General features: G+C 40.8%; 1 protein-coding gene across 1 annotated transcript in view; it reads left to right on the forward strand.

Annotated features, from left to right (window-relative positions):
• Window positions 1-20,927, forward strand: part of camsap2b (calmodulin regulated spectrin-associated protein family, member 2b) — a 47,765-nt gene extending 26,838 nt beyond the window's left edge. Inside the window, exons 5-21 of the mRNA XM_034703780.1 lie at window positions 3,375-3,516; window positions 4,605-4,744; window positions 6,034-6,124; window positions 6,261-6,365; window positions 7,659-7,728; window positions 7,838-8,119; window positions 8,428-9,160; window positions 9,262-9,408; window positions 9,498-9,729; window positions 10,929-11,112; window positions 11,206-11,908; window positions 14,252-14,388; window positions 14,503-14,717; window positions 15,242-15,344; window positions 17,016-17,131; window positions 17,233-17,351; window positions 18,958-20,927. Of these exons, the coding sequence (XP_034559671.1) occupies window positions 3,375-3,516; window positions 4,605-4,744; window positions 6,034-6,124; window positions 6,261-6,365; window positions 7,659-7,728; window positions 7,838-8,119; window positions 8,428-9,160; window positions 9,262-9,408; window positions 9,498-9,729; window positions 10,929-11,112; window positions 11,206-11,908; window positions 14,252-14,388; window positions 14,503-14,717; window positions 15,242-15,344; window positions 17,016-17,131; window positions 17,233-17,351; window positions 18,958-19,257 (3,819 nt within the window). The 3' untranslated portion in view covers window positions 19,258-20,927. The remainder of the gene's footprint in view (window positions 1-3,374; window positions 3,517-4,604; window positions 4,745-6,033; window positions 6,125-6,260; window positions 6,366-7,658; window positions 7,729-7,837; window positions 8,120-8,427; window positions 9,161-9,261; window positions 9,409-9,497; window positions 9,730-10,928; window positions 11,113-11,205; window positions 11,909-14,251; window positions 14,389-14,502; window positions 14,718-15,241; window positions 15,345-17,015; window positions 17,132-17,232; window positions 17,352-18,957) is intronic.
• Window positions 20,928-23,749: the final 2,822 nt, after the last annotated feature.

Here is a 23,749-nt window from a genome sequence, read left to right on the forward strand (position 1 = left end):
AGTAAGTAGGATTCATCCTCTGAGAAACATGAATTAGAGAGTGTTTGAAGTATTCAAGACAGGACCCAAGCAGTGGACTAACTGTAATCACATTGCTATTGCCAAAGCCTCAACACAAGCAAGTCTTTAAACAGACTTTATCACAAATCAAAATGTTTACTGTTTAGTGTCACATGATGAGAGTGTTCCCGCTCCTTCGTTTACAGCTTCAGGATGTCTCAAGTGGCTAAATCAGTTTAAAAGGCACCTTTCTTGGTGAATTTCTCTCTCATAGTCTATTTTTGTGTCTGCATAGTGGAAGTGATCACTGCCAAACTGTGACTGCTCTAAGCCTGATAATACACATGATGAATGCAACCTATCCCGGACTGACTCTCATAGACACTCCAGGCTTAATCAAAGGCAACAAGTTACAACAAGAGAGGAGAAATACGCTGGGCACTCATTGTCAGTCAGCTGCTTTCTTACTCCACACTCCATCACAGAGCCCCCTCTCTGTATTATCAGCCTGAACAGAAGTCTATTCACTGAACAGGACAAACGCAGAGCGGATAATTTCACACGTACACACGCACGTATGCCTGCACGAACACACACAGTAATGGATGAGCACAAGACTCTTCTCAGAAAGTCTCCTCTATTCTGGGATGGTGTGAAAAATCTTTATCTCTGGTCTTATGACTAAGATCTCAGCGATTTTTGTGTGTGGATACTCTGTAAATGTTTGTGCTTTACATTGATGCTTATAATAGGTAGAATAATAGATGGATCACTGTATGTGAATCAGAAGCTTCTGCATTTGTTTGTTGACATTTGAGGCTTTCATCACTTCCCCCTAGAAAGTTAAGATTCAGAGCCCTTTGCTTCTTATCTTGTCTTGTTTATTGATTTTTAGCATTCCTCTAAAGCCTTTTAAAGGCTTCTGCAGATCTGCATACTTTCACCGTTATTTTATGACAGCAAAGGATAGATTTTAAATTAAGTTATTTAGTTCACAAAATAAGATTATTTAAAAAAATCTGGTTGCAGTGAAGATGGCTGAGCAGTAACTCACTGTGTGACTCACAGTATGCATGGACTTCCCTGGACCAGTGGGATATGATTAGTCATGATTGCCTCTGTTTTCCACTGCCTCATTTTTGTCTGAAATTAGAATTGTATAAAGTTTTAAGAAAAATGTCCTTTCTTTCAGAAGTTTATTTCCCTCAGAGGATGAGTCTGACTTTGACAACCCCCCTTGACAAAAGCATGTTTCATGCGATAACTTAACAACTTTAAAATAGCTGATTCAGGTATTTAAGAAGGTAGACTAGATGGTTAAAAATTAAAAGTATGCCAAACACAAACATGTAAGCATTAGTTTTCAGCATGTATTAGTTTTTATTATTGTTAACTGTAGTTCAAAGCTCACAGAACAGCCTTACAGTAATGACAGCATGGCCTCTAAACTTTTTTGTATAAGATAAAAATGCTACAAATTTTACTCTCAGAGCAATTGTATTATAAATGTTTTGTTTCTTAAAATCCAAAGTAGAAGTTCTTTATGTGTACTGATAAACAATTACAAGCTAAAGAAACAAGCAGGTGAGGAAAGACTGGGATTTTAACGTTAAAGAGTTGAGACTGAAGACAAAGCCTGTTTTAATTACTTCTTATGTGACAGATTGAGAGTCAGATGTCTGTCTCTAAGGTTTCCTCTGCATGGCTGATATAAAAGATTTGAGCTGTACCTATAAGCACGGTTTTAGTTTTAATCTGTGCAGTCTGGGAGGGGAAACAAAGTTCTTCTATTGCATTTTCACCTTAAAGGTATGCGTTTTTTAGATTTGAAAAAGTTGTGTTTTCTAAAAACAAACTAACAGCTATGACTACTGTTTACTCTGATACGGATCAAGCTGCATATATCATGCATTTTTATATTTAGAAGACTTTCAGGATAGTTCAGTCTTGGAGTGCAGGTTTTTTCTGTGATTAAGACTTACTAGTTTTATGTTAGCAAAGCAATTTTTCCTGCTATTGGCCTAACCCTTCTCCCACTCTCTCCTGTTGTTGTCCAATCATCTTCCCACATCAAGTCTCCTAGCAAATGGTACTGGAGATTAGTACCTGTAAGTCCATCCATTCTGAAGAACTTCCCCAGCTACCTCCCCTGTATCGAATCCCAAACCTGCAAGATTAAATCCGCTTCACATCCTCACTTTAAATCCTCTTGTCGCTGCATGTGGTTCTGAGCCCCATCATGCATTATTCTGACACATCCCACCTTACCATACCCCTGTCCTCTCCATCAGATTCCAAGAAACCAGACTGAATGATACAGAAACTATTTAAAACTAGCATCAATTTTATGGTGAGCAAGTCTACCTTGGAAGAACTCTTACAGATCCATATCATAAAATTACCAGATATTAACTGGACCATATTATGAAGGCTGAAACTCATATCACTACCTGGAATTATCTGTTATATATTTTATTTTCTTGTGTCATCTTGTATGCCTGTTTGCTTAAGTTTGCTGTGAAAAGAAGTGCCAGGATGCTCTTTTCCCTCAGCAGTTGTTTTAAGTTGAAATTCACTGCAGTGACAACTACTGTGTTACTATTTATGTACACCAAATAGGAAGGATAACATCTCTTTCCTCTGAGGTTGATGCATTAAGTGAGTGGCTGTAAAACAGTATTTAATAAGGCCCTGAAGACATATGTAGTGCTATTTGTGTGAGTTTTATGACTCCAGTGAGACATACTGAAAACCTGGCTGCAGGAAAGATGCTTTTACAAAGATGATTAACTTTTAAATCACTCTTGGAGAAGCATTTTTTGCTATAGCACCACTGTAGCAGCTAAGACCCTCACTGCGTACCTGAAGTTCTTTTTGAAGCTAAAAAGAATGAATTTGTTACATGCATTTTTCCCTCCTCCCTCTGGAGTACTAACCACTCCTCATGAGCAACCATAGAGAGCATAATGCATACATATGCATTTATAAGGAAGATGACTAACAAATGTACAAGCTGTGTCATTGCATGATATATTTAATCTGCATTATTTGAGTTGAGCCTGAAGCCCACTTTTTGCCTGGAATACCTTTAATTAACACCTGTCTGTGAAGTGTGTGGGTGTGAACGAGGTGTGTGTGTGTGTGTGTGTGTGTGTGTGTGTGTGTGTGCGTGTGTGTGCGTGTGTGTGTGTGTGTGTGTGTGTGTGTGTGTGTGTGTGTGGGTGCTTGTGCGTGCGTGTACGTGTACGTGTACGTGTGCGTGCTGGTGCATGCCAGTTAAAGTGTGCCTGCACCAATAATACCAGAGCCAACCCGAGACATCCGCCCCAATGACACATTTAGGTGATGTCTTTGTGCCGTTGCCATGGTTTCAGGCTCGCTACAGGAAGGAGCACGCTCAGCAGAGGAGCGCTCCGTCGCTCCCCCTGGTGGAGAATCTGCTGAAGGACAACACGGATGGCTGTGCCCTGACCACCCTGCTGCACTTCTACTGCCCGTTGGCCATCAGACTTGAAGGTGGGACCGACCTCTTGATCTGTAACCACACCCACTTGATGTCACCAGACACGCCCTCTTTTATTGTAATTGTTCCAAAAAGTAAACAAGACTACAGTCAGTGCAGTCATTCCATTTGAAACAGGAAAGAAAGAAAAGGCATACAATGAGCCAGCCACAGTAATTTTCGGTCATACCGGGGTCGCACAAAGGACTCTTTTCTGCTCTAAAATCGACATTTGAAATCGCAGCTTCAAACAAAGAAAAGATTTATTATCAACTTGCCCTTTTTTATAATGCTTTTTTCCATGAGTACATACAAAAAAATGAGCAAACGAAGCCTTATCTGTAGCCAAGCAGATGATAAAGAAATGAAGGACCCTGTTTTGACCCTCTGTGGTTACATTTTATGACTCAAATGGAGGTTGTTGTTTGTGTTAACCATAGAAAGTTACCGTAAGGCAAAAAGGAGTCACACCAGCCATGGAGTGAGAGTGTGAGACACAGTGAGACAAAGACTTGTTTCCTCCCCGGTCTAAAAACGCCCTGGGTTGGATTGGGAGCGGTCACGAGGGCTAAGCGGCGGAGAGCCGTTAGAGGAGTTCCTGGCTGCTATTTCAAAGATAAACAACTCTTGTGTGGTAGTCTCCTGGGATTAAATGTAGTTCACAGGGAGCTCTGACACATGTGGCCCAGATGTGGGAGCGAGTCAATCCTCATTTAGGTTTACTAACTAGCAGCTTGACTCACTGAGTAAATTAGAGAGTGGCATCATGTTTGGTTGTCCGTCCTTGGATATGCTTCATCTTGCCAGACATTGTACATATACAGGGGGCGTACTTACAGTTAGTCAGGGGACAAAAATGCTGATGATTCACCCTTAAGGAGTTTAAGATGGTTTGAAAACTGAGTGATTCAAATCAGCTGCTACATAAGGTTCAAGTCAAGAGGGAAACATGGGGCAATTTTCTTCTCATCTGTTCTTTTTTTAAACACAAACTATGCCTTATCTTTCCTTCATCTTCCTGCCTTGCCTCTGCAATCACCCCCTCCCTTGTGTGTGTGCGCGTGTGTTCTTGTGTGTCTGACCCCTCCCCCTTGCTGAGCAGATATCTGCCTAAAGGAGACCATGTCTTTGGCTGACAGTCTGTACAACCTCCAGCTGGTGCAGGAGTTCTGCAGGAACAACCTCAACCACTGCTGCCACTTCAGCCTGGAGGACATGCTCTACGCACATGCATCTATAAAGGTAGGGAAGCCTGAATACAGTTGTTTTTAAGGGAGCATGGAGGATTAGTTATGTGTTCATTTTGTAATGTGGATTCAGTTTAAAGGAGGAGAAAGGGGGGAACACTTTGGGGGAATAAGGAGAATTGGGGCGGGAAATTACAAAAAGGCAAAAATGAGTCATGCAAGGAAAAGTTTCATAATGAATGTGTGTGTGTGCTGGCCTGTAAGAGGTGGTTACTGTGTGTTGGTGCTTTTTTAGGACAACCACTGCAGGCCACCCCCCACCCCTTCCTTTTTTTTGTATTTCTCTCTCAGACAGAGACTGATTCTGCTCTGAGGAGATTCACAGTCCTGACCCGTCTCTGCCTGCCTCCCTTGTACCCCCGTACTCCACCTCCTCCTCCTCCTCCTCGTCCCATCCCCATTGTTTTTATCAAACAAAAAAATCTGTGAACTCTTAGATAACACAACAGCTGATTCACTCTACCCTCAGGCTCAGATCTTCCCTTTTTTCACACACATTTGCTTCTGATTATGAAAGACTTAGTGTAAAACTTTATGAGCATCTCTGTGCCATCCAGACTTCACAGCAGCAGCAGAGCCCGGGTGGATAAATAGTATGCAGAGCGAATGGGTAGAAACATTCAGGATTCAAGTCACAGTCCAGGCTGACCGGGACTTTCCGTTCTTTAGAACAGCACAACATGGCTTTCCCTGTTTGGCACTTTTTACTTTGTATTCCTCTCTTTGTATTTAATTCCCTTCTTTGTTTGTATTGAGTATGTACTGTATGTGATTAAAGAAGGGAAGATAGAATATCCCTGTTGCAAAGTAATGTCTGTACACGTCTGGACACATTTTATCATGTTGAAGTCTACAGAGACTCTGTTTATAACATGAACGTGTTTATCAATGATTCAGGGTTCTTTGCCTGTCTCTGCTTTGTGCTTCCATAATGTGACACATTTAAACTAAACCCCAGATGGTGTTTCTGGCTGTTGTCATGAGACATATGGTTTTGATATTAAAGCTCCAAGACAATGAAGAACATACTGATAGTCAACTACACATTCACATACACACCTGAGCCTGTTACCTAGCAACAGTTGGCAGGCCATGAACTCATTGATCTATCAATATTGCTATTGTGTCATCTTTGCAGAGACACAGAGACACAGAGACAGAGCAGAAGACCGCAAAGACACAACAGTGTTTATTATTTACGTGAATAAATAACAACTAACATAGATGCAACATTAATCAGGAATGTCAATGTGTCTATGTTTATGTGTGTTTGTGTTCTCGCAGAGTAACTATCTGGTGTTTATGGCTGAGCTGTTCTGGTGGTTTGAAGTGGTGAAGCCCTCATTTGTGCAGCCCAGAGTATTTGATCCAAACGGTACAGTGCATCTCTACGCCACTATTAACTTTCTGTTAAATTTGATCATAGTAACAATTTTGTTATGTAAAGCGCATTTATTTTGAACTCTAATAACCCAAAGTTAAAGTTGATTATCGTGTGTTTCCCTCTGCAGCCCTTGAGATTGTGTCATCCTGCAGAAATATGGCTCCAGTGTCCAGTCCAGTCAAACAGAGCTACACAGACAGAGCTGACATACCAGAGAACGTCCCTGCAGAGGGTAAGATATGCAATTACTACTAGAATGGCAGTGTGATTAAATGGAGCCAGAATCATATTTTGGATGTTAAAAACTAGGGATGCACCAGTCCTACTTTTTAGGTCCCGATACCGATATCGATACCTGGTCTTTGGTATCTGCCAATACCGATACTAGCCGTATTGATTTAACAATCTCTATTCCTTAATGTGAGGATAGAATCATGTTTTGGCAACTTCAGGGGGGGTTCCAAGTGCTAAACCAGAGGGTGGAATCCCTTTATTTCAAAGATCCAGAACAATTAAAGCCAATAACCTGTCAGTTTTTTCACAATTGTAATCCATTAATAGAAGGTTTCTTCCTTCTTTGCAGTAGTCTACAGCTGACATAAACTTCCTCCTTTGGGCTTCCATTATATTTTTCAGAGTTGTTAGCAAAAGAAGTGTGACATGCAGCTAAACTGCAGAGTCTCTGTATTTATCCTCCATCATGCACCACCAGGCAAAAATGCATAGACCGGCCAGCGCTGATGAAGTAGGATATGCACATGGCTGTTGTAAACACAGAAAAACATAGAACTGAGATGAATAGATCTGCCCTATATATCGGCACTATATATCGGCCCCTTGTAACCAATATCCGATCTAGCTTTTTGAGTCCGATCTAGCCTATATCCGATACCAGGATCGGATCGGTGCATCCCTAAAAAAAATGCAGTGGTCAATACTTGTGCTGATTGGTTTTAGAACTGTGGTGATCAGGATCGTGTTCTCACATAGTTAGTTACTCCTGTTCATCACATGTTTATACAATAAGAACCTTGGCATCCCAGCTTTAAAACCACGTGTGTTGAGCACCTTCCTAACCCCAACCCTAACATTTTAAAGTTATGGACAATATTATTACCATTTGAGGGCTGAATACAGAGCTGTGGGAAAGTGTGTGTTTCTATTTTGCTATGAGAGCAGAGGCCCTCTAGTGGTTGATTTACAGCAATGCAGTAGATGTCAGGCTTTCCCATCCATTGCAATTGAGCCCTATGTTTGTTAACTGACCCACTGCTTATGATACAGCATCTTACATTGAGTAAAAATTGACCCAAAAAAATGACTAGAAGGTAAAATGTGGGGAGAATAGCTGAGATCCTTTCCGACCAGCTTGAAAATACAGCAAACAGCAATATCACTTTCAAAGGTACATTTTGTTCTAACAGTATAAACATCTTTGTCTGCCTGAAACCAAAGCTGCATTTGTTTTTGAACAGTGAAGTAAGGATCTTAAATATCCAAATAAACCATAATAAAATTGTTTCAGGTGTGATGAAGAGATCTGCCTCCATGTCGTACATGGATGGCTGTGTCGGGACATGGCCCAAAGAAAGACGGTTTGTTTCTGCTTTCTATTACCAGTGCAGATGACATTCGTAACCCCTACATTTTTTAGTAGTCTGTTGTTTCCTTTTAAACTAAAACTATATTTCCTTCCATCTGCAGCTCCTCCTCTCGGGGAATCTCCTTTGAGATCCCTCTGGATGGTGACCCAACTTTGCCGCCCTGTGAGGCTCCCTCCCTGCGTGGTATGACCCGCTCTGCCAGCAGTGACGGTCTCGGGTTCAAAGTTCACTTTGCATCTCGAGGGGGCATGAAGCGGCACGTTTCCCTCATGCCCGTCAGTGTGAATGGCCAGAGCAAACACATACCAGAGGAGGACGAGAACTTCATTCCCCAAAAACCTTTGGGGCGGAACAACACATTCTCAGTCAGAAACCAAAGCAGGTACAGCAAAGACTTGTGTCATTATTTGAAGTAGTAGAATCTGCTGTGGCCGGATGAGGTTGAATGTTTTTCTGTTTGCTTATTTATAGATTAGAACCCTTTAAGATGTCATATTTTGCACTATGTTAACATACGCAACACTCCTAATTCGTCTGATATTTAAATCATCAGACTTAACAAAGATTATCCAATAGTTTGATATTTACATTCAGCAGGTTATCTGGGTCTGGTTAAGTTAGGGGGGAAATCTCTCAGAGCTCATTGTTGCTGTAAAAACCGTCAATTGATTTTCACCAACCTGTCCCCAGGTACTCCAATGGAGTCCTCCCAGACACCGACCACAGCCCCAGCTATCACCTTGAAAACCACAGTGGCCACATCAGCCCATCATCCCCTCCCAGCATTGAGGAGGCTCTGAAGATCATCCATGACACTGAGAGGCCCCATGCAAGTGTGGGCGTGGGGGACGGGGACAACGGCTTCTTCCTCCACGGTGCAGAGCCATCGGACCCTCCAGGGGCCTCAGGTCAAGGAGACGAACAGGGTTCAGCCAAAGCTCGGTTCAATGACCATGACCCCAACTCTGCGTCCACAGAAGAAGTGGACACAGGAATCCATGTGAGGACAGAGGACATCCAGAGCTTGGACGAGGACTCCTCCTCTCTCAGAGACTATTCAGATATGGACCCAGACTGCGAAGCAATGACACGGTCGTGCCCCCTGCCCGAGCAGCAGCAGAGAGAGAGGAGCAGGGAGGGAGGAGGGACAGGACCCCGTGATACTGACCCTGAGGGTGAGAGAAGGGGAGATGGAGGTGACAGGAGCAGCCCATGTCCCAGTTCAGTACCCACACTCCCCAGGTCTCATACAGCCAGTCCGGCCTCGTCCTCTGGAGGCTCAGCAGCTGGGATGATCCGGATGACAAGCTTTGCAGAGCAGAAGTTCAGGAAGCTGGAGGGGAGGAGCAGTGGAGGAACCACACCTGAGAGTTCAGACCTCAATATGTCATATACACAGCAGACAAGGAACAGTTCACCTCAGGTTTGAGCCTCACTGTTATTTAAACTCACATACGCATAAATGCAATTTGCCGGTGTGGGTTGGCATATAACTAATGTCAGTGTTCTTGCACCTGTTTCTAGATCTCTACACCTCCTCTGCCTATCACATCACCCTCTCCAATCACACCTTCCCCCAGAGACCCCTCCCACATCATAGCCTCAGAGATGATTCAACTGAGGATGAAGCTGGAAGAGAAAAGGAGAGCCATCGAAGCCCAGAAGAAGAAGGTAAGCCAGCATACACTTAGAAACTTAGCAAGTTACATGGCTTTAAATTTAATGTTCACACATAAATGTTTTTATTTTTTCAAATTCAGGTGGAAGCAGCTTTCACCCGCCACCGTCAGAAGATGGGAAGAACGGCTTTTTTGAATGTAGTAAGGAGAAAAGGAGTCACTGCTCCCCTCAGTTCCAGCTCAGGGGTAGCAGAAACACCTTCTCCAGAGACTCCAACATCCTTGAAGGAAAGCAGCCTGGGCAGCATGGAGCGGGCGGAGAGATGCAAACCAGACGGAGCAGCTCCTAAATCCCCCTGTGAGGATGGTGGAGGTCGGTTACTTAAGTAACGTTTGCTTCCACTCTTAAAGTTTGTTTTATTTGTTCAAAAATAGTATATGCATTTTCTTATTATTAACTCTATTTTTATTATATCTATAGAAATAATGAAAAACTGGGCTGTAAATTGTCCTGTTTTACAGAACAATCAATACCCATACTGACATTTCAGAACTTTAATTAGAAAATATTATGCTGGCAAGGCAAGTTTATTTATAAAGCACCATTCCTACAAAGAGCAATTCAAAGTGCTTTACAGAGTTAAAAACAAAAAACAGAACAGTAACAATCAACAAAAACATACAGCAAACACTTCAAACATTAAAATTTTATATGCGGCCAGTTATGTTTGGTCTACTCTCTCTCTCTCTCTCTGTACTTATGTAATTTAACGTTCATAGTAAATAGTGTTGGGTCTTGTCATTTATTAAAATTAGGAGGGATTATTCTAAATAATCAGCCCCCCTTCACTGCTCTGAAGTCCATAACTTGCAGAGTCTTACTGTCCTGCCGGATACAGAATCACAACTGATCTTGCATTAACCGAAATTAACCTTTAATTATTTGATTAATCTCAGAACTTCTTCTCAAGGATTAAGACTCACACACTGAGTATTTTCTGTGTTGAGTCGCTGCCCGAAGCTGGCTCAGACCTCTTGACACCCCTGCAGGATGCCCGTATGCCAAACATTTAATTGTAGATCCAATATCAGGTTCATTCCATAACGCCATACCTTGTCAGAAAATATCCAATTTAGAATATGACATTAAACAAACATAAGCATCATAACTTTTTTTTTTTTTAACCGAAGATCAAGAAAGAAAGAAAGTAAAATTAATTACGAAACTTCATTAAAACTCAGTTTTATAAAAGGAAATTAAACGTTTGTAGTTACAGAAATAAAATCTAAGGTTTAAAAATGGGTTTGCATCCATTATTGAGCAGTGTAAGCAACATGAAAGAGGAACGTCTTTAGTCTGGACTTAAAAGTGGTCAGAGTCAGGGCTTGTCTAATACTGTCTTGGAGATTATTCCAGGTCTGTGCTGCATAATAACAAAATGCTGCTTCTCCATGCTTGAAAATAGCATGAAAATGTGTTTCTTTGTATTGCATTCTGAAAAGTTTTAAGGCCCTTTGAACAAATCACATCAAACTGTCTATCTGGTCTTTTCAATCACTTTGGTTGTACAGGTGTGACTCCAGGAGAAATAGATCTTGCAGAATACACCCGCTCCATTGAGAGGCTGAACACGTCCCTGAGTTTCCTGCAGACAGAGATGCAGCGTTTGGCTCAGCAACAGGAGAAGATCATGGCCATGAGAGATCATCATCAACAAGCCTGGGTCATTCCTCCTCCTGCCCCGTCTCCACACAGGTATTATGATATGATAGGGATTTATGATTTAAAAATGATCCTGCCATCATCCTGTGTACACTCACATGGCCATGTGTGTCTTTCTCTCTGCAGGCAGCTCCGTGAGTTGCGTAGCAGCAGTGTGACGGGTCGGGGATCAGGTCGAGGCTCGGTTGGGTCTCTGTCTCCAATCCTTTCCTCCTCTGGCTCTCCCCACGCTCCCAATCGTTCCCCTGCTGGCATCAAGAGACGGCCAGCCTCCTTCCACGCTAGGACACCTCGAACTCCACGTCCAAATGACTTAAAAGTCACACCCTTCAGTCGAATGCTCAACACCCCCACCTCAGTGGACAGCCTACCCAGACTGAGACGCTTCACCTCCAGCCAGTCCCAGATCAGCTCATTCTCTTACATGAGCCATGATGACTTGGCAGGGGAGAGCAACAACCAAGAAGACAAGGACAAAGATGAGACTGAGACAGAGACAAAGACGAGTGCTGGCGCTCATCAGCTGTCTGCCAAAGAAGCAGGCAAAGAGGGAGAAGAAGAGAAGCCGGGGAAAAGAAAACAGACGCAGGGTGAAGTCAAACAAACGAGGTCATCCGAGGTGTTGTGTCAGCCTGTGTCTGACATCCAAGCACCCGCAGGCATCCGAAGCACAAGAGACTCCCAAGACAGAAAAGACCTAGTGGAGGTGCCTCTGTCTGGGCTGAAAGCTTCAGATGGATCCCAGAGTCAGCAGATGACAGGAGAGGGTGAGACAGGAGGAGATGCTTATGGAGAAGACGGGAAGATGTGCTGTGGATTCTTCTTTAAGGTGAGCCGCAGCTGCAGAGTTATATAGAATAAAATATTGATGGTCACATAAAAACATTTTATTATTATTTTATCAGCAAGTAGGTAATCCTATAGTTAATCTATGATAGGTTACATAATTAAATAATTGAGTACTTACACTGTAAAAACACACATAAGTCTTAATATGTGGGTCTGAGCTTATTTGGTCCCTTCAGTACACTGTAGTTAAGCTAATATAGCAACTTCCTTCTTCCAGCTTGCTGCCATGATGGAAAATAATAACACCACTGCACTTCTGAATGGTTTATTTCACTTTAAAGAACTCCAAAAGGTTTAGTTGATAAGTCAATAGTAATATGAGCCTTGTGTCAAATGGATTTCAATTTTCAGCCCCATTTACGTGGAATGATGTGCAGAAGGACTTGAAACTGACACATTTTGTAACTCTGGGGAAAATCAAGTCAATCACAAAAGACAGAGAAACAGGCTCCATTGGTATCTTGTGATTGCACTGTGTAACCGTGTGAAACTGTGACCGTATTCTATTTGTGTTGTTTTGTGTGCTTGTCGTATGTTGTAACCCATTTTGTGCTGCCGTCTTGGCCAGGTCACTCTTGGCCAGGTTTTAAATCTCAATGAGTTTTTTACCTGGTTAGATAAATAAATAGGAAAGAAGAAAATACGAGCCACCATCTATGAGCAAGACACTGTTAAGAATTGTTTAACATTGTTAATGTAACCTGAAAAACAGTAGTTATAAATGCTAGCCATAGACTAAATCACTTAAATTTGGTTTGCTTTTTGTTGTTGAAGTTCATGAACTCCGTGTTAGATTGGTAGCTTTTTTGTGGGAATTAAAGTTTAAAAGTTTATGCTAGCTAGAAAGCTAGAAAGACAGTTTCTCAAAAAATTAAAATGATGATTTAAACCTTGCCCATAATGCCACAGCCACAGCGCTATCATTTTAATGAGTTTAAGACCAAAGTAAGCAACCACATATCTTTAATTAGACATACAATATATGAAGCGGCTAAGATTGAAAGGTGCCGCAGAGACTAAAGGCTGATTTATACTTCTGCGTTGAATCAACGGCGTACCCTACGCCGGGGGTCCACGTAGCTCCCGTACCTACGCCGAGGCCTACGCACGTAGCTGACATGCACCTCCTCCAAAATGTAACTCCCCGTAGAGCCAACGCAGACTGCAAGCCCTGTGATTGGTCCGATCGGCGGCATTGTCTTTCCCACATTTACAGCACTTCCGGATCCCGGACATCAGCTGCACATCGGCCGTGTATTTCATCTCCTCCTCTCTATTCTTCAGTGGGCTCGTGTTTGTGACGCATCTAGCCATAAATCAAAATCAAATTCCAAGGAAAGTTTTCTATTTATTAACAAACAATCAAAATAATTCAAAACCAAAAAAGATCTAAATAGATTATAATAATGACGATGACAGTGGCGCTCAACAAAAAATATTCAACCCCACTCACCCTCTTTCATGGCCCCTACTGTATTTGTTGCTTTAGTTCTTCTGTACTCACTTTAGTATGTCTGTGAGTCATAGCTAATAGTCTAAAGTAATTTCACATCACAAATTTGTATCAAAGCAGAAAAATGTTGTACTTATTAATAACATAAAGAATGTATATAGTAACTGTAATGTAGCAACTGATAATGTTATTATGCACCTGCAAATGGCCGCTAAAAAGTGTGTGGTAAAAAAAAAAACTACTACTTTAGATAATTTTCACTTCACATTTTCTATCTCCTAGTGATCTCCAACCACAGCAGTAAAATTATAACACCAAGTGTTGCACGCAGTTAATCAACCACTCATTAATAATTCAGTCTTCTGTTACTGTATGCAGGTATTAGCAGCAGGTTACATCTCATAGTGTTTGAGTCTGGCACAACATGTGCTGTATTGTGCCCGATGAGCCATGAGCTGATCACAGACAATGCATGACTCAATCTGGGACAGCATAAAGACACATGGTAGACCGTTAAAGCTCTGATTGTAGCACAATGTTAGAGCTTTGTTGATTTAACCTATGCAGCATTAAAAACACAGCAGTGCGAGTGATGACAGTATATTACACAATAGTGTGTTATATGGGATTTATGAATATTGTTGTTACTTCAGTTTCAAGAATAGGTGAATGTGACCTGTAGTGTAAATGTGTTGAAAGTAGTCAGAACACTTGAGAGAGAGCTGCACAGTCAAGTACAAGTACAGTCCATTTAGCATTTACTAGAAAACAAAGTCTGCGAGGTCCTTATTGGATCCTAAAGATACAGGAAACATGTTTCTTCAAATAATCTGATTTCTTTTGCATGGTCTCCCTCTCATCAAATATCAGGACGATGTCAAAGGAGAGGAGGACATGGCAGCAAAGAAAGCCGCTCTGCTGGAGAAGAGACTAAGGAGGGAGAGAGAGACACAAGAGAAGAAGCAACAGCAGGAGCTGGACCAGGAGCAGAAGAAGGAAGCTGCACGGTTTGTCTGATTCTTTTACTTCATGCCAATCAAATTACTGTCATCAAGTTTATAGCATCACAACATACTCTTTGTGTTGGGAACTTTTAAGTAAATCTGTCTGTACTACTGCAGGTTGAAAGCTGAGGAGGAGCAGCAGAAGAAGGATGATGAGAAGGCGAGGAGGGAATACATCAAGCATGAGTATATGAGGAAGAAGCAGCTGAAGCTGATGGTGGACATGGATGAGGTCATAAAGCCTCGATCTGGAAGTCTCAAGAAAAAGCCCCGTCCCAAGTCCATTCACAGAGACGTCATGGAGTCGTCCACTCCCCCTATTAGAGCAGCAGGTGAGCAATATACTCATCCAGTGCTCCAAATACAAAATAAACACACTCTGTAGCAACTTTCACACATGAACTCCTGGCATTTTCTGGACTATTTTTGGACTATCAGGCCCTGATGTTTTGAGGAAGTTCCCACTCACACTTGATCATCTCTATCAGATATGCTGTCACAACTAGAAGAACTGTTTGTTTTACATGAGGGGAAGGGGTTGCTTGTGCCAGAGCAAGAGGAGTCTTCTGTAATGTTGACTTTTTCTATGTTAAATAACAACATCATGTATAATGACATTTCCCCAAGACAAACACAACAGTAGAAAATAGAGGTAACTAGATCTTCTTGCAGAAAGGTCCCCAGGGGGCTGGCGAGAAGAGTTTTGAAAAAATCGTTATAAAAAATGTGAATGTTTGCGTCTAAACATGAAGCCCACCTTGATAAAGTTGGGACATTTTCCAGAGTTTTGTGCATGTCTAAAAGGGGCTTAATGCTGTATTATTACCAGCCACCAATTCTGGTCTTAATGTTGCAGGAGTGCGTCCTCGAGGGTTCTCAGTATCAAGTGTTTCTTTGGCGTCTCTCAATCTGGCTGACAACGACAGAGATCTCCCAAATAACAAGAAGAACAACAACAGGTGAGACTCCTACATGTAGCTCAGAAATCAAAGAATTACACCTCTGACTTTGGAAGCTCAGTGTTCCTGTTGAGTTGAACCAAATTGCAAGTAAATAACGTTTTATTTTGTGCCCTGAATTCAACTTTTAATTTTCTAACTTTTCACTCCTGTGAGGGATTCTGCATTATCATTTTCTCATGCTGATTGTTTGAAAAAGTGAAGCTATAGAGTAAATTACACCACAGTTCACTCATTATGTTTAATATGACCTCTCCATTATCAACCCTAAATCAAAATTTCTTAGCTCGGCTGACAACTTAAAGCACTGGAAGCTCACCTCACCAGGGGCGTGTCCAGAACGTTTTGACCTGGGTGGTCCAACTGAGGCTCTCACAGGGCATTTCCACATAAATAACATTTACCCTTTCTGTCTTCACAACCAACATTCATTAAAGTATTAAACAGTTGTTATATTCCTTTTGACTTAAAAAAAAACATGACAAAGTGGCATGAATCTTCTAAGCTTAATTCTTTAAGGACTTACAAAAAGATGTTTTTTGAAAGTCACATTTAAGGGCACTAATAAAGAAATCTACTGTCAGCCTTTTAACTCATCCTAAATTATAGATTTTAACAGAAACCCCACCTCTGTGAAGGCAAACAGCCAATCATAGTTTAGGATTTTGGGGTGGCCCCTGGGGTGGCCAATTGGATTTCAAGAGGTGCCAGTGCCACCCTTGGCCAACCCTTCTGGACACGCCACTGCATCTCACATTTGCAATGATTGATTTTCATGCACATTTTCTTTACAGTTGATCATTGTACAAATCTCATTGCATTACACTACAGAAGGAATGGATGTTTTTAAAGTTTTAGCTGGTTGGTTGCAGTTCATTATTTCGTACCGTGTACAACTCCCAGTTTGTAAATGTCACATCCCTGTACTTTCTCAAATATCCTGTAGTGTGCACATGATGAAGCTGACTTCGTAGAAGTGGCTTAAACTCTGCATCTTGACTCTCTTGAACCCCTCTCTCCTTTTCTCTTTATTCTGCATGCGTCCCTCAGAGGCCATAAAATGGCCTCTGCAAACATCCCGTTCTTTCTAAGCTCTCCCAAAGAAAGAAAGGGAAGGTCAGTAACGCTGTGAGTGGTGCTCAACAGATGCGGTGTATTGGATGTGGCTCCATGTAGAAACAGCTCCATGAAAGGCTTCATTAGACGCTTCTTTCAATGTAGACAGATGTTTCAAAATTCACCATAATCCATTACTGTAGGTTTTGCTTCTGCAGTTCAGTGCATTGGACCTGCGCACCTGAGATGTTTCCGCATCAGCTCCTCTGCTCTGTTTCTTCTCTCTGTCCTCTGCAGTATTGCTTGTGCTTGCTAGTGTTGTTTTACTTTGCTTTGCTTGGCTTAACATGCCTATCTGTCCCTCGCTGCACAGCTCAGTCTCACCATGATGTAATGTGAGACAACAGGCAGGGTTTGGAGAATTGTGTCACAGTGTCTGACCCTGTTTTACTCCATCTTTATGTGTGTGTCTATCTGTGTATCTGCATGTCTATTTGTACTCCCTGTCTGTGTCTGCTTGTCTCCCTTGCTCATGTGTATAAACCTTAATGTGTTAATTGTGGGTTTTGTCACGTCCGTGTGTGTCATTGTTGGTTTGTATGTGGTCCTCTCCAGGCCGGACTCTGCTGAAGGCTTCTCTTCCTGTCCTTCGACTGGTAGTCGTAACGGAGAGAAAGATTGGGAAAATGAATCCACCACCTCATCCACTCCCTCCAACGCTGAGTACACAGGTATAGAATATACCTGTACAGCTTTCCATAAATACACAGTTACTATACAAAGCATATACATAACTATTTTGCTGTCTCATGCCTGTGCTCTGACCCCACAGGACCCAAACTTTACAAGGAGCCAAGTGCTAAGTCCAACAAGCACATCATCCAGAACGCCCTGGCTCACTGCTGCCTGGCTGGCAAAGTCAACGAAGGGCAGAAGAATAAGATACTTGACGTAGGTTTTGGTATTATGTGTGTGTCTCTCTGCATTAAATAACGTTAAGCACAATATAATGTAAAGTGAGTGGGTTGTTATAATGGATTTAAACCCTGACTTGGTGAGCTTATACAAATATATAAAACTAATAAATGTTTAGTGGTGTAGTGGGTAGCACTGTCGAATCCCTGGCCGGGCAGGTGCTTTTCCGTTTGGAGTTTGCATGTTCTCCCATGCATGCGTGTGTTCTCTCTGGGTACTCCAGCTTCCTCCCACAGTCCAAAAACAGGCTGGTGACCTGTCCAGGGTGTAACCTGCCTTCCGCCCATAGTCAGCTGGGATAGGCTCGAGCCCACCGTGACCCCTAACGGGATAAGGGGTCAAGATGATGGATGGATGGATGTTTTAGTATTATTATGGTGTAATATTTTAATATTTTACCAGTATTTATTGTAATAATAATCTTACTGAAGAGGTCATTTCATTTATTTATTAGTGATTCACATATGTTATGGCCAGAGCACTTTAAAGAAAAAGTTCTTCATTTTATTTTTTAAGAATTGGCATCATAGTTTGTTGGTCTCAAGTGTTTCACACTGCAGGCTAGATACAACTCGAAATAACAGACCATTGCTACAGAGTATTTACCATTAAGAATGAAGTAGTTTGCACAGCTATGTAATAAGCACTCATAATAACTTAAGAGTTATTCCAATATTGATATCAGAGCTAGAAATGTCTCTAATCTGGTCCAAAATGAGATATAAGGCATGAGCATGTATTCTAGCACAGGGGATCTCAAATTTTTTTGGTTTGTGTACCCCTTTTCAAAAACAATTTCAGCCAAGTACCCCTTTGTATGGCCGAGAAAAATTGTATGCATGTGGTTTTACAGTGTCATAATAACATTGAAATGAAAGATGACAGAAATTCTATACATTTGCAGTGCAATATTTTTCAGAAATAATTAAAGATTGAGGCAGCTAGTACCTTTGATGGCCCAAGGAGTACACAGATGTATGTCTGCCAAACAAGAAGCATTTCAACCACCTGTCCATTGTTATCCTCCTGGACGCACTTTTATTAGCATGCAAATGTACGTGATCGCTCCCTGAACAATTAACGTCAACAGACGGAGGCCGTTCGGTCCAAGCGGTTTTGCAAATAATATATTAATGAATATGCTCAATTTGGAAATAGAGCCCGATTTGATGTTGCATTGAAATACAAATTGAATGCTGTCGATCAAGTTTTTTTTTATTTGTTGTAATTTGTCTCATTAGACAAAGCTTGCAAAATAACAGGCTTTGTTTTTTCAATGTTAAGTTGTTTTAGTTGAAACTTTGACAAATACAAATACTGTTTCATGTTAGATATCCGGGCTTCTCTGGCACTTCTCAGCAGACACAGGAAGTTAGAGATTCATAGTTTGTTTTTAGGTTAGGATTATCTCAGTGTATTGAGCCAGGCCAGGCAACAATGTTACTCTTAACACAAGCAGGGTTAGTACTGTAAAAAGAGTAAAATATTGAAAATGCTATCTGATATTTTTGATTACTGGTACCTGATAGGAATTAGGCCTGAAAATGTCCAAATAACTAACCTGTGTTGTTTTTTTCTGCAGGAAATGGAGAAATCTGAAGCCAATAGCTTTCTGGTTTTGTTCCGTGATGCTGGATGTCAGTTCAGGTCTGTGTACACGCACTGCCCCGAGACAGAAGAGATCACTAAATTGGCCGGCATCGGGCCGAGGAGCATCACCACTAAGATGATCGATGGCCTGTACAAGTATAACTCAGACAGGAAGCAGTTCAGCCTGATCCCTGCCAAAACCATGTCTGCCAGCGTGGACGCCATCACCATCTCTAGTCACCTGTGGCAAACCAAGAAGCAGGGGACACCCAAAAAACTGCACACTAAGTAGATCTGGACAGAAAATGTGTATCATTTAACATCCCACTGTAAGAAATCACAACTGGAATGTAGAACACAATCAGGCCTCACAGACGTTGTCACGAACCAGAGGTGACTGTCACACTCTGGACTTCTTTAACGGGGCACACGTGTGTACTTGTCAGCATGTGTTTCAATGTTCTCTCGTGCCAAAAAAAGAGCAGAAAACAGAAGGCGGAGCCATGCCTTACCTAGTTGAACCACTGAAGCAGTGAATGTCACGCCTCTGACAGAGGCAGTTTGGTTTCTCTAAGTTGATCATGTGTGGCCTTATGCTTGTTTTGTGTCATATGGATGCACTGTGAGCGTTGGTGTCATTTTGTTCACACCTGTTGATAAAGTATTTTGTGCTTCGGATGAGATTGTGTGTAACTACAGGTCTCAGATCAGATAACACCCCCTATAGAGCCCAGTCGTTCAACTTTAAGGGTGGTCCGTCTGATCCATGAACAGGTAGAGGCAGCATCTTTGATGAGAGTTTTGCTGCTATACAGGCATGTTTCTTCTGTGTTTTTTTTACATGTGACTGAAAAGCATAGAAAAAGTTCAAATTTGAGCACGCGCGCGTGTGTGTGTATAGGTGTGTGTGTATGTGCGTGTTTGTAGGGAAGTGCCATTAAGACTGAGGACGTTACCTCAGTTGGTAATTGCAAATACTTTCCAAAAGAAATGGAGATTTTGTCGAGCATCCGGAGTGCCATTGAACAGTTCTGGAAAGCACCTGCAATACACTCTTAATTTATTTCATTTTGATAACGCTTTGGAGATATTTTAAAAGTCACCTTAGATTTTATTCAGAGAAACAGTCTATACTACAGGTATATAAGTTAAATTACTTTGTATATGATGGCAGATCCATTCAAAATGAACAAGTCAGCTTGTGGTAGGTTTTTGAGTAGCTTTTATAATTTATCATGTGTGTATCAGTGTGTGTGTCCTTTGGGGCCTTTTATTGTGCTAAAAATGCAAAGAGTGTGATAACTCTAACGTGTCACTGATAAGACTATCATCAGTCGTAGAATAGATGGAAATTCAACACTTTGTCATCAGTCTGTGCAATTTAAAGAATCACCATTGACCATGTTGCATTTGGAACTAACTCAAACTCAAAATGTCACTCTGAAGAGGGTTTTGTCTCAAAATTAAATCCTGATTACTCTTAAAGTCGTCCACAATTGTAAATAAATCAATTCACAGATGATAGCACTTCAGGACCGCATCCACTGTTGTTTCTACTTCAGTGAGGTCCTAATTGTTACTTTACTTTAACATTTCTGTTACATATTTTTCATCATGTTTCTTCAGTATGTATTTGACACTGTACAGATATATTTTGGCATATAGAAGTATTTTTTGTAATGACTTTTACCTGTTGAAGGAGTGTACTAAAGAAGCAGTACAGCTGTTGAAGGAAGTGTTGAAAGCAAGGTGTAACTGATGATGCAAGGTATGTGAAGTCTAATCGAGGCTTTATTGTGGTATCATATAAATTCCATTCAGTAAACTGAACTAAGAGCATAGTATTTTTTCCAATTCTGAATTCATTTTTTATTTTCATTTTACTAAACAGGCTCAACTGTTCATGTTTTTGTTGTTTTTCTATTCCTTTGAGCTTTATTAAAATGCCAGCTATCAACAGTATTCATGGCGTGTCGTTTGATTCATCAATCTCATTACAAACTGTTATCAGTGCTGTCTAACACAGGGGTTCCAAAAGTGTGGGTTGGGACCCTCTGGGGGGTAGCGAGACACAAATTGGGGGTCGTGAGATGTCTCCCAGAATTTTTTTATCCAAGATTAGTACATTTTATCCATAAAAGTACAAAATATCTACAAAAATAGTAACTAAACTTGAAATAAATACTTGAAAATAGAAAATGTAATGAGTTTTCTGCCTTTCTTTTTGCCAGATGACTCCTAAGTTTAGGGTAAGTGAACAGTTAATCATCAAAAGCATCAGTAGAAGTAAGTTAATTTATAACAGGACAGGAAACACAGCCACATGCTCATGTAGGTAGGCTAATTTTCTGCAGACCAGCTAAATGAAGCCACATTAAATAACTTTGGGGGTCACGAATCTTTTGCACCTATATTTTGGGGGTCACGGGCTGGAAAGTTCAGGAACCCCTGGTCTAACACATCACTCTGCCACAAGGGTAAAAATCATACACCTGTGTGATACCTCGATGTGTCTTACTCTACAGTTTCTTCTTTGCATCCAGTAGACAGAAAGTCAAGTTACTCTGCAGCATCCGATGTCTTCATTATCAACACAGTCATTATCAGTGTAGCACAGCTGTGTATTTCTGTCCAGCCTATTGAGGCTCTACTGTGGCAGAAACTGAAAACAAAGGACTTCAGGCTTTTAAATAATACATGAAGTAATTCAGAAAATGATCTATTGCTGGGTGGATAAATCATGCTGGGTACATTTATCATCCAATATTGACTTTCTGAAGTTATATCTGTATGGTTATCTATATGTGTTTGGCTGATAGCAAGTAACTGAAATAAGTTAAATTTAAGGGGCCATTTTAAAAGTGTGTTTGAGCCATAGATTAGACTCTGAAAGAAAACAAGTCTCATATTTTGGTGACAATTTCCTCATGAAAAAAAGGGATCCATAAAAAAATGTTTGTATACCAGCTGATACAATTTACTTATTTTATTCAATTCCAGTTAAAACAGTGAATGTCTTAGTAATATTCTCCAAATAAGGCACCATCTTAACTACTTACAATGGGTCTTTACAATGGCCACCTGAGACAACTCCACTTGTTCAAAAATAGGATCATAGGGAAGTTAGTCAGATATGATCCGACCTTTGACAAGATTTGTTAATATAGTTAACATTTTTCTTACAAGTGTTTGGTCCCAAGCACTTGTTGTAAGTCCTTTTGAAAACTACATAATTTGGAAAATCCTGATCCCATTACAGTAAAATACAATAAAGTAGAGCATGTTATAGGGTGTGGCTAGTACTATTGAGTTGTCCCAGCCTTTTAAATATCATGATAGAAAGATGGCAAAATTCAGTGTGCAGGGGCAAGCTTCATGTACCAGCAGATCATGTTACAGCAGCTACATCCACTACTTACAGTCAGTGGTGGACAGTAACAAAGTCAATTTACTTGAGTACTGTACTTAAGTACATTTTTTGAGTATCTGTACTTTACTTGAGTATTATTTTTTGGGGGTACTTATTACTTTTACTCCACTACATTCAGAAGACAATTATTGTACTTTTTACTCCACTATATTTCTATCAATGCTCTAGTTACTCACTACTTTTACTTTGAAGTCAGCTCATGAATTTCCTTATCTTTTCTGAAATCTGATCCCTAAGACAGTAAAATGTGTTTGTGTAGTTCTGTTTGTCTCAGTGGTTTAGCCGTACCTGTATACCGTGCATCTCCAAGACTGAACGTGGAGAACACATTTCACTCAGATCAGGCAGTTCATTTAGAGGTGGTAATGATGGCTATAATTCTCCAACTGAGCACCCAAGGCCATATCTTCAACCTGTGTTAGAGGTTTTTGAAATGAAGAATGATACGTATCGTTTGAAATGTTCTCCCTGTTTCCCACTCTGCCCAAACATACAACATTCACTGTCCAACCTGAGAAAGAGTGTTGAGCTACATAACATTTGTTTCATTCCAGATGAACATTTCTGTGCAGCAACTTAGTTTCTGTTTTTATTCCATGGTATAGTTTTTAGAGATTTCAAGTAATGGTTTCTGAATGAACATAATGTAACCGAATGTACTCCTATGTAGTCTTGACTGCACTCATGCTTTGTGAAAATACAAAGTTTTGAGTTTTTTAAGAAGTACTTTGAATACTTAAGTATTTTTAAAAGCAAGTACTTCAGTACTTTAACTCAAGTAATAATTTGACAGAGCAACTTTCCCTCGTATTGGGGTAATATTTGACCTGGAGTATCTATACTTTGACTTAAGTAATGAAACTGTGTACTTTGTCCACCACTGATGGTTTAGACAAAGACACAGGGGTTTTGTTGCTGCAGTCAGGGCTTTTGCACAAAAGACTGGGCCCGGTACATAGTCATACTATACAATACTATACTATACTATACTATACTAAAAATTATTTTACTAGTTTTAAAGGCACTGCATGGCCTTGCACCAGACTACATCTCAGAGATGCTATTAGTGTATAAACCAGGTAGGTCTCTCAGATCCTCCGGCTCCTCTCTTTTAGCTGTTCCTAAAAGAAAGAGAAGAACAAAAACATTTGGTGACGCTGCTTTCAGCCACTACGCTCCCAAACTATGGAACAGCCTGCCAGAGGATCTGAGAGGCGCTGATAGAGATATTGAGACTTTTAAACGTAAACTAAAAACATATTTATTCAGTCTGACTTTTATGTAGGGTTTAACAATTTTATTACTTACCTTTTACTATAATATTGATTTAAATGTTGCTTTATTATTATAGTGA

Source organism: Notolabrus celidotus, chromosome 15 (assembly GCF_009762535.1).
Source record: "Notolabrus celidotus isolate fNotCel1 chromosome 15, fNotCel1.pri, whole genome shotgun sequence".
NCBI lineage: Eukaryota > Metazoa > Chordata > Actinopteri > Labriformes > Labridae > Notolabrus > Notolabrus celidotus.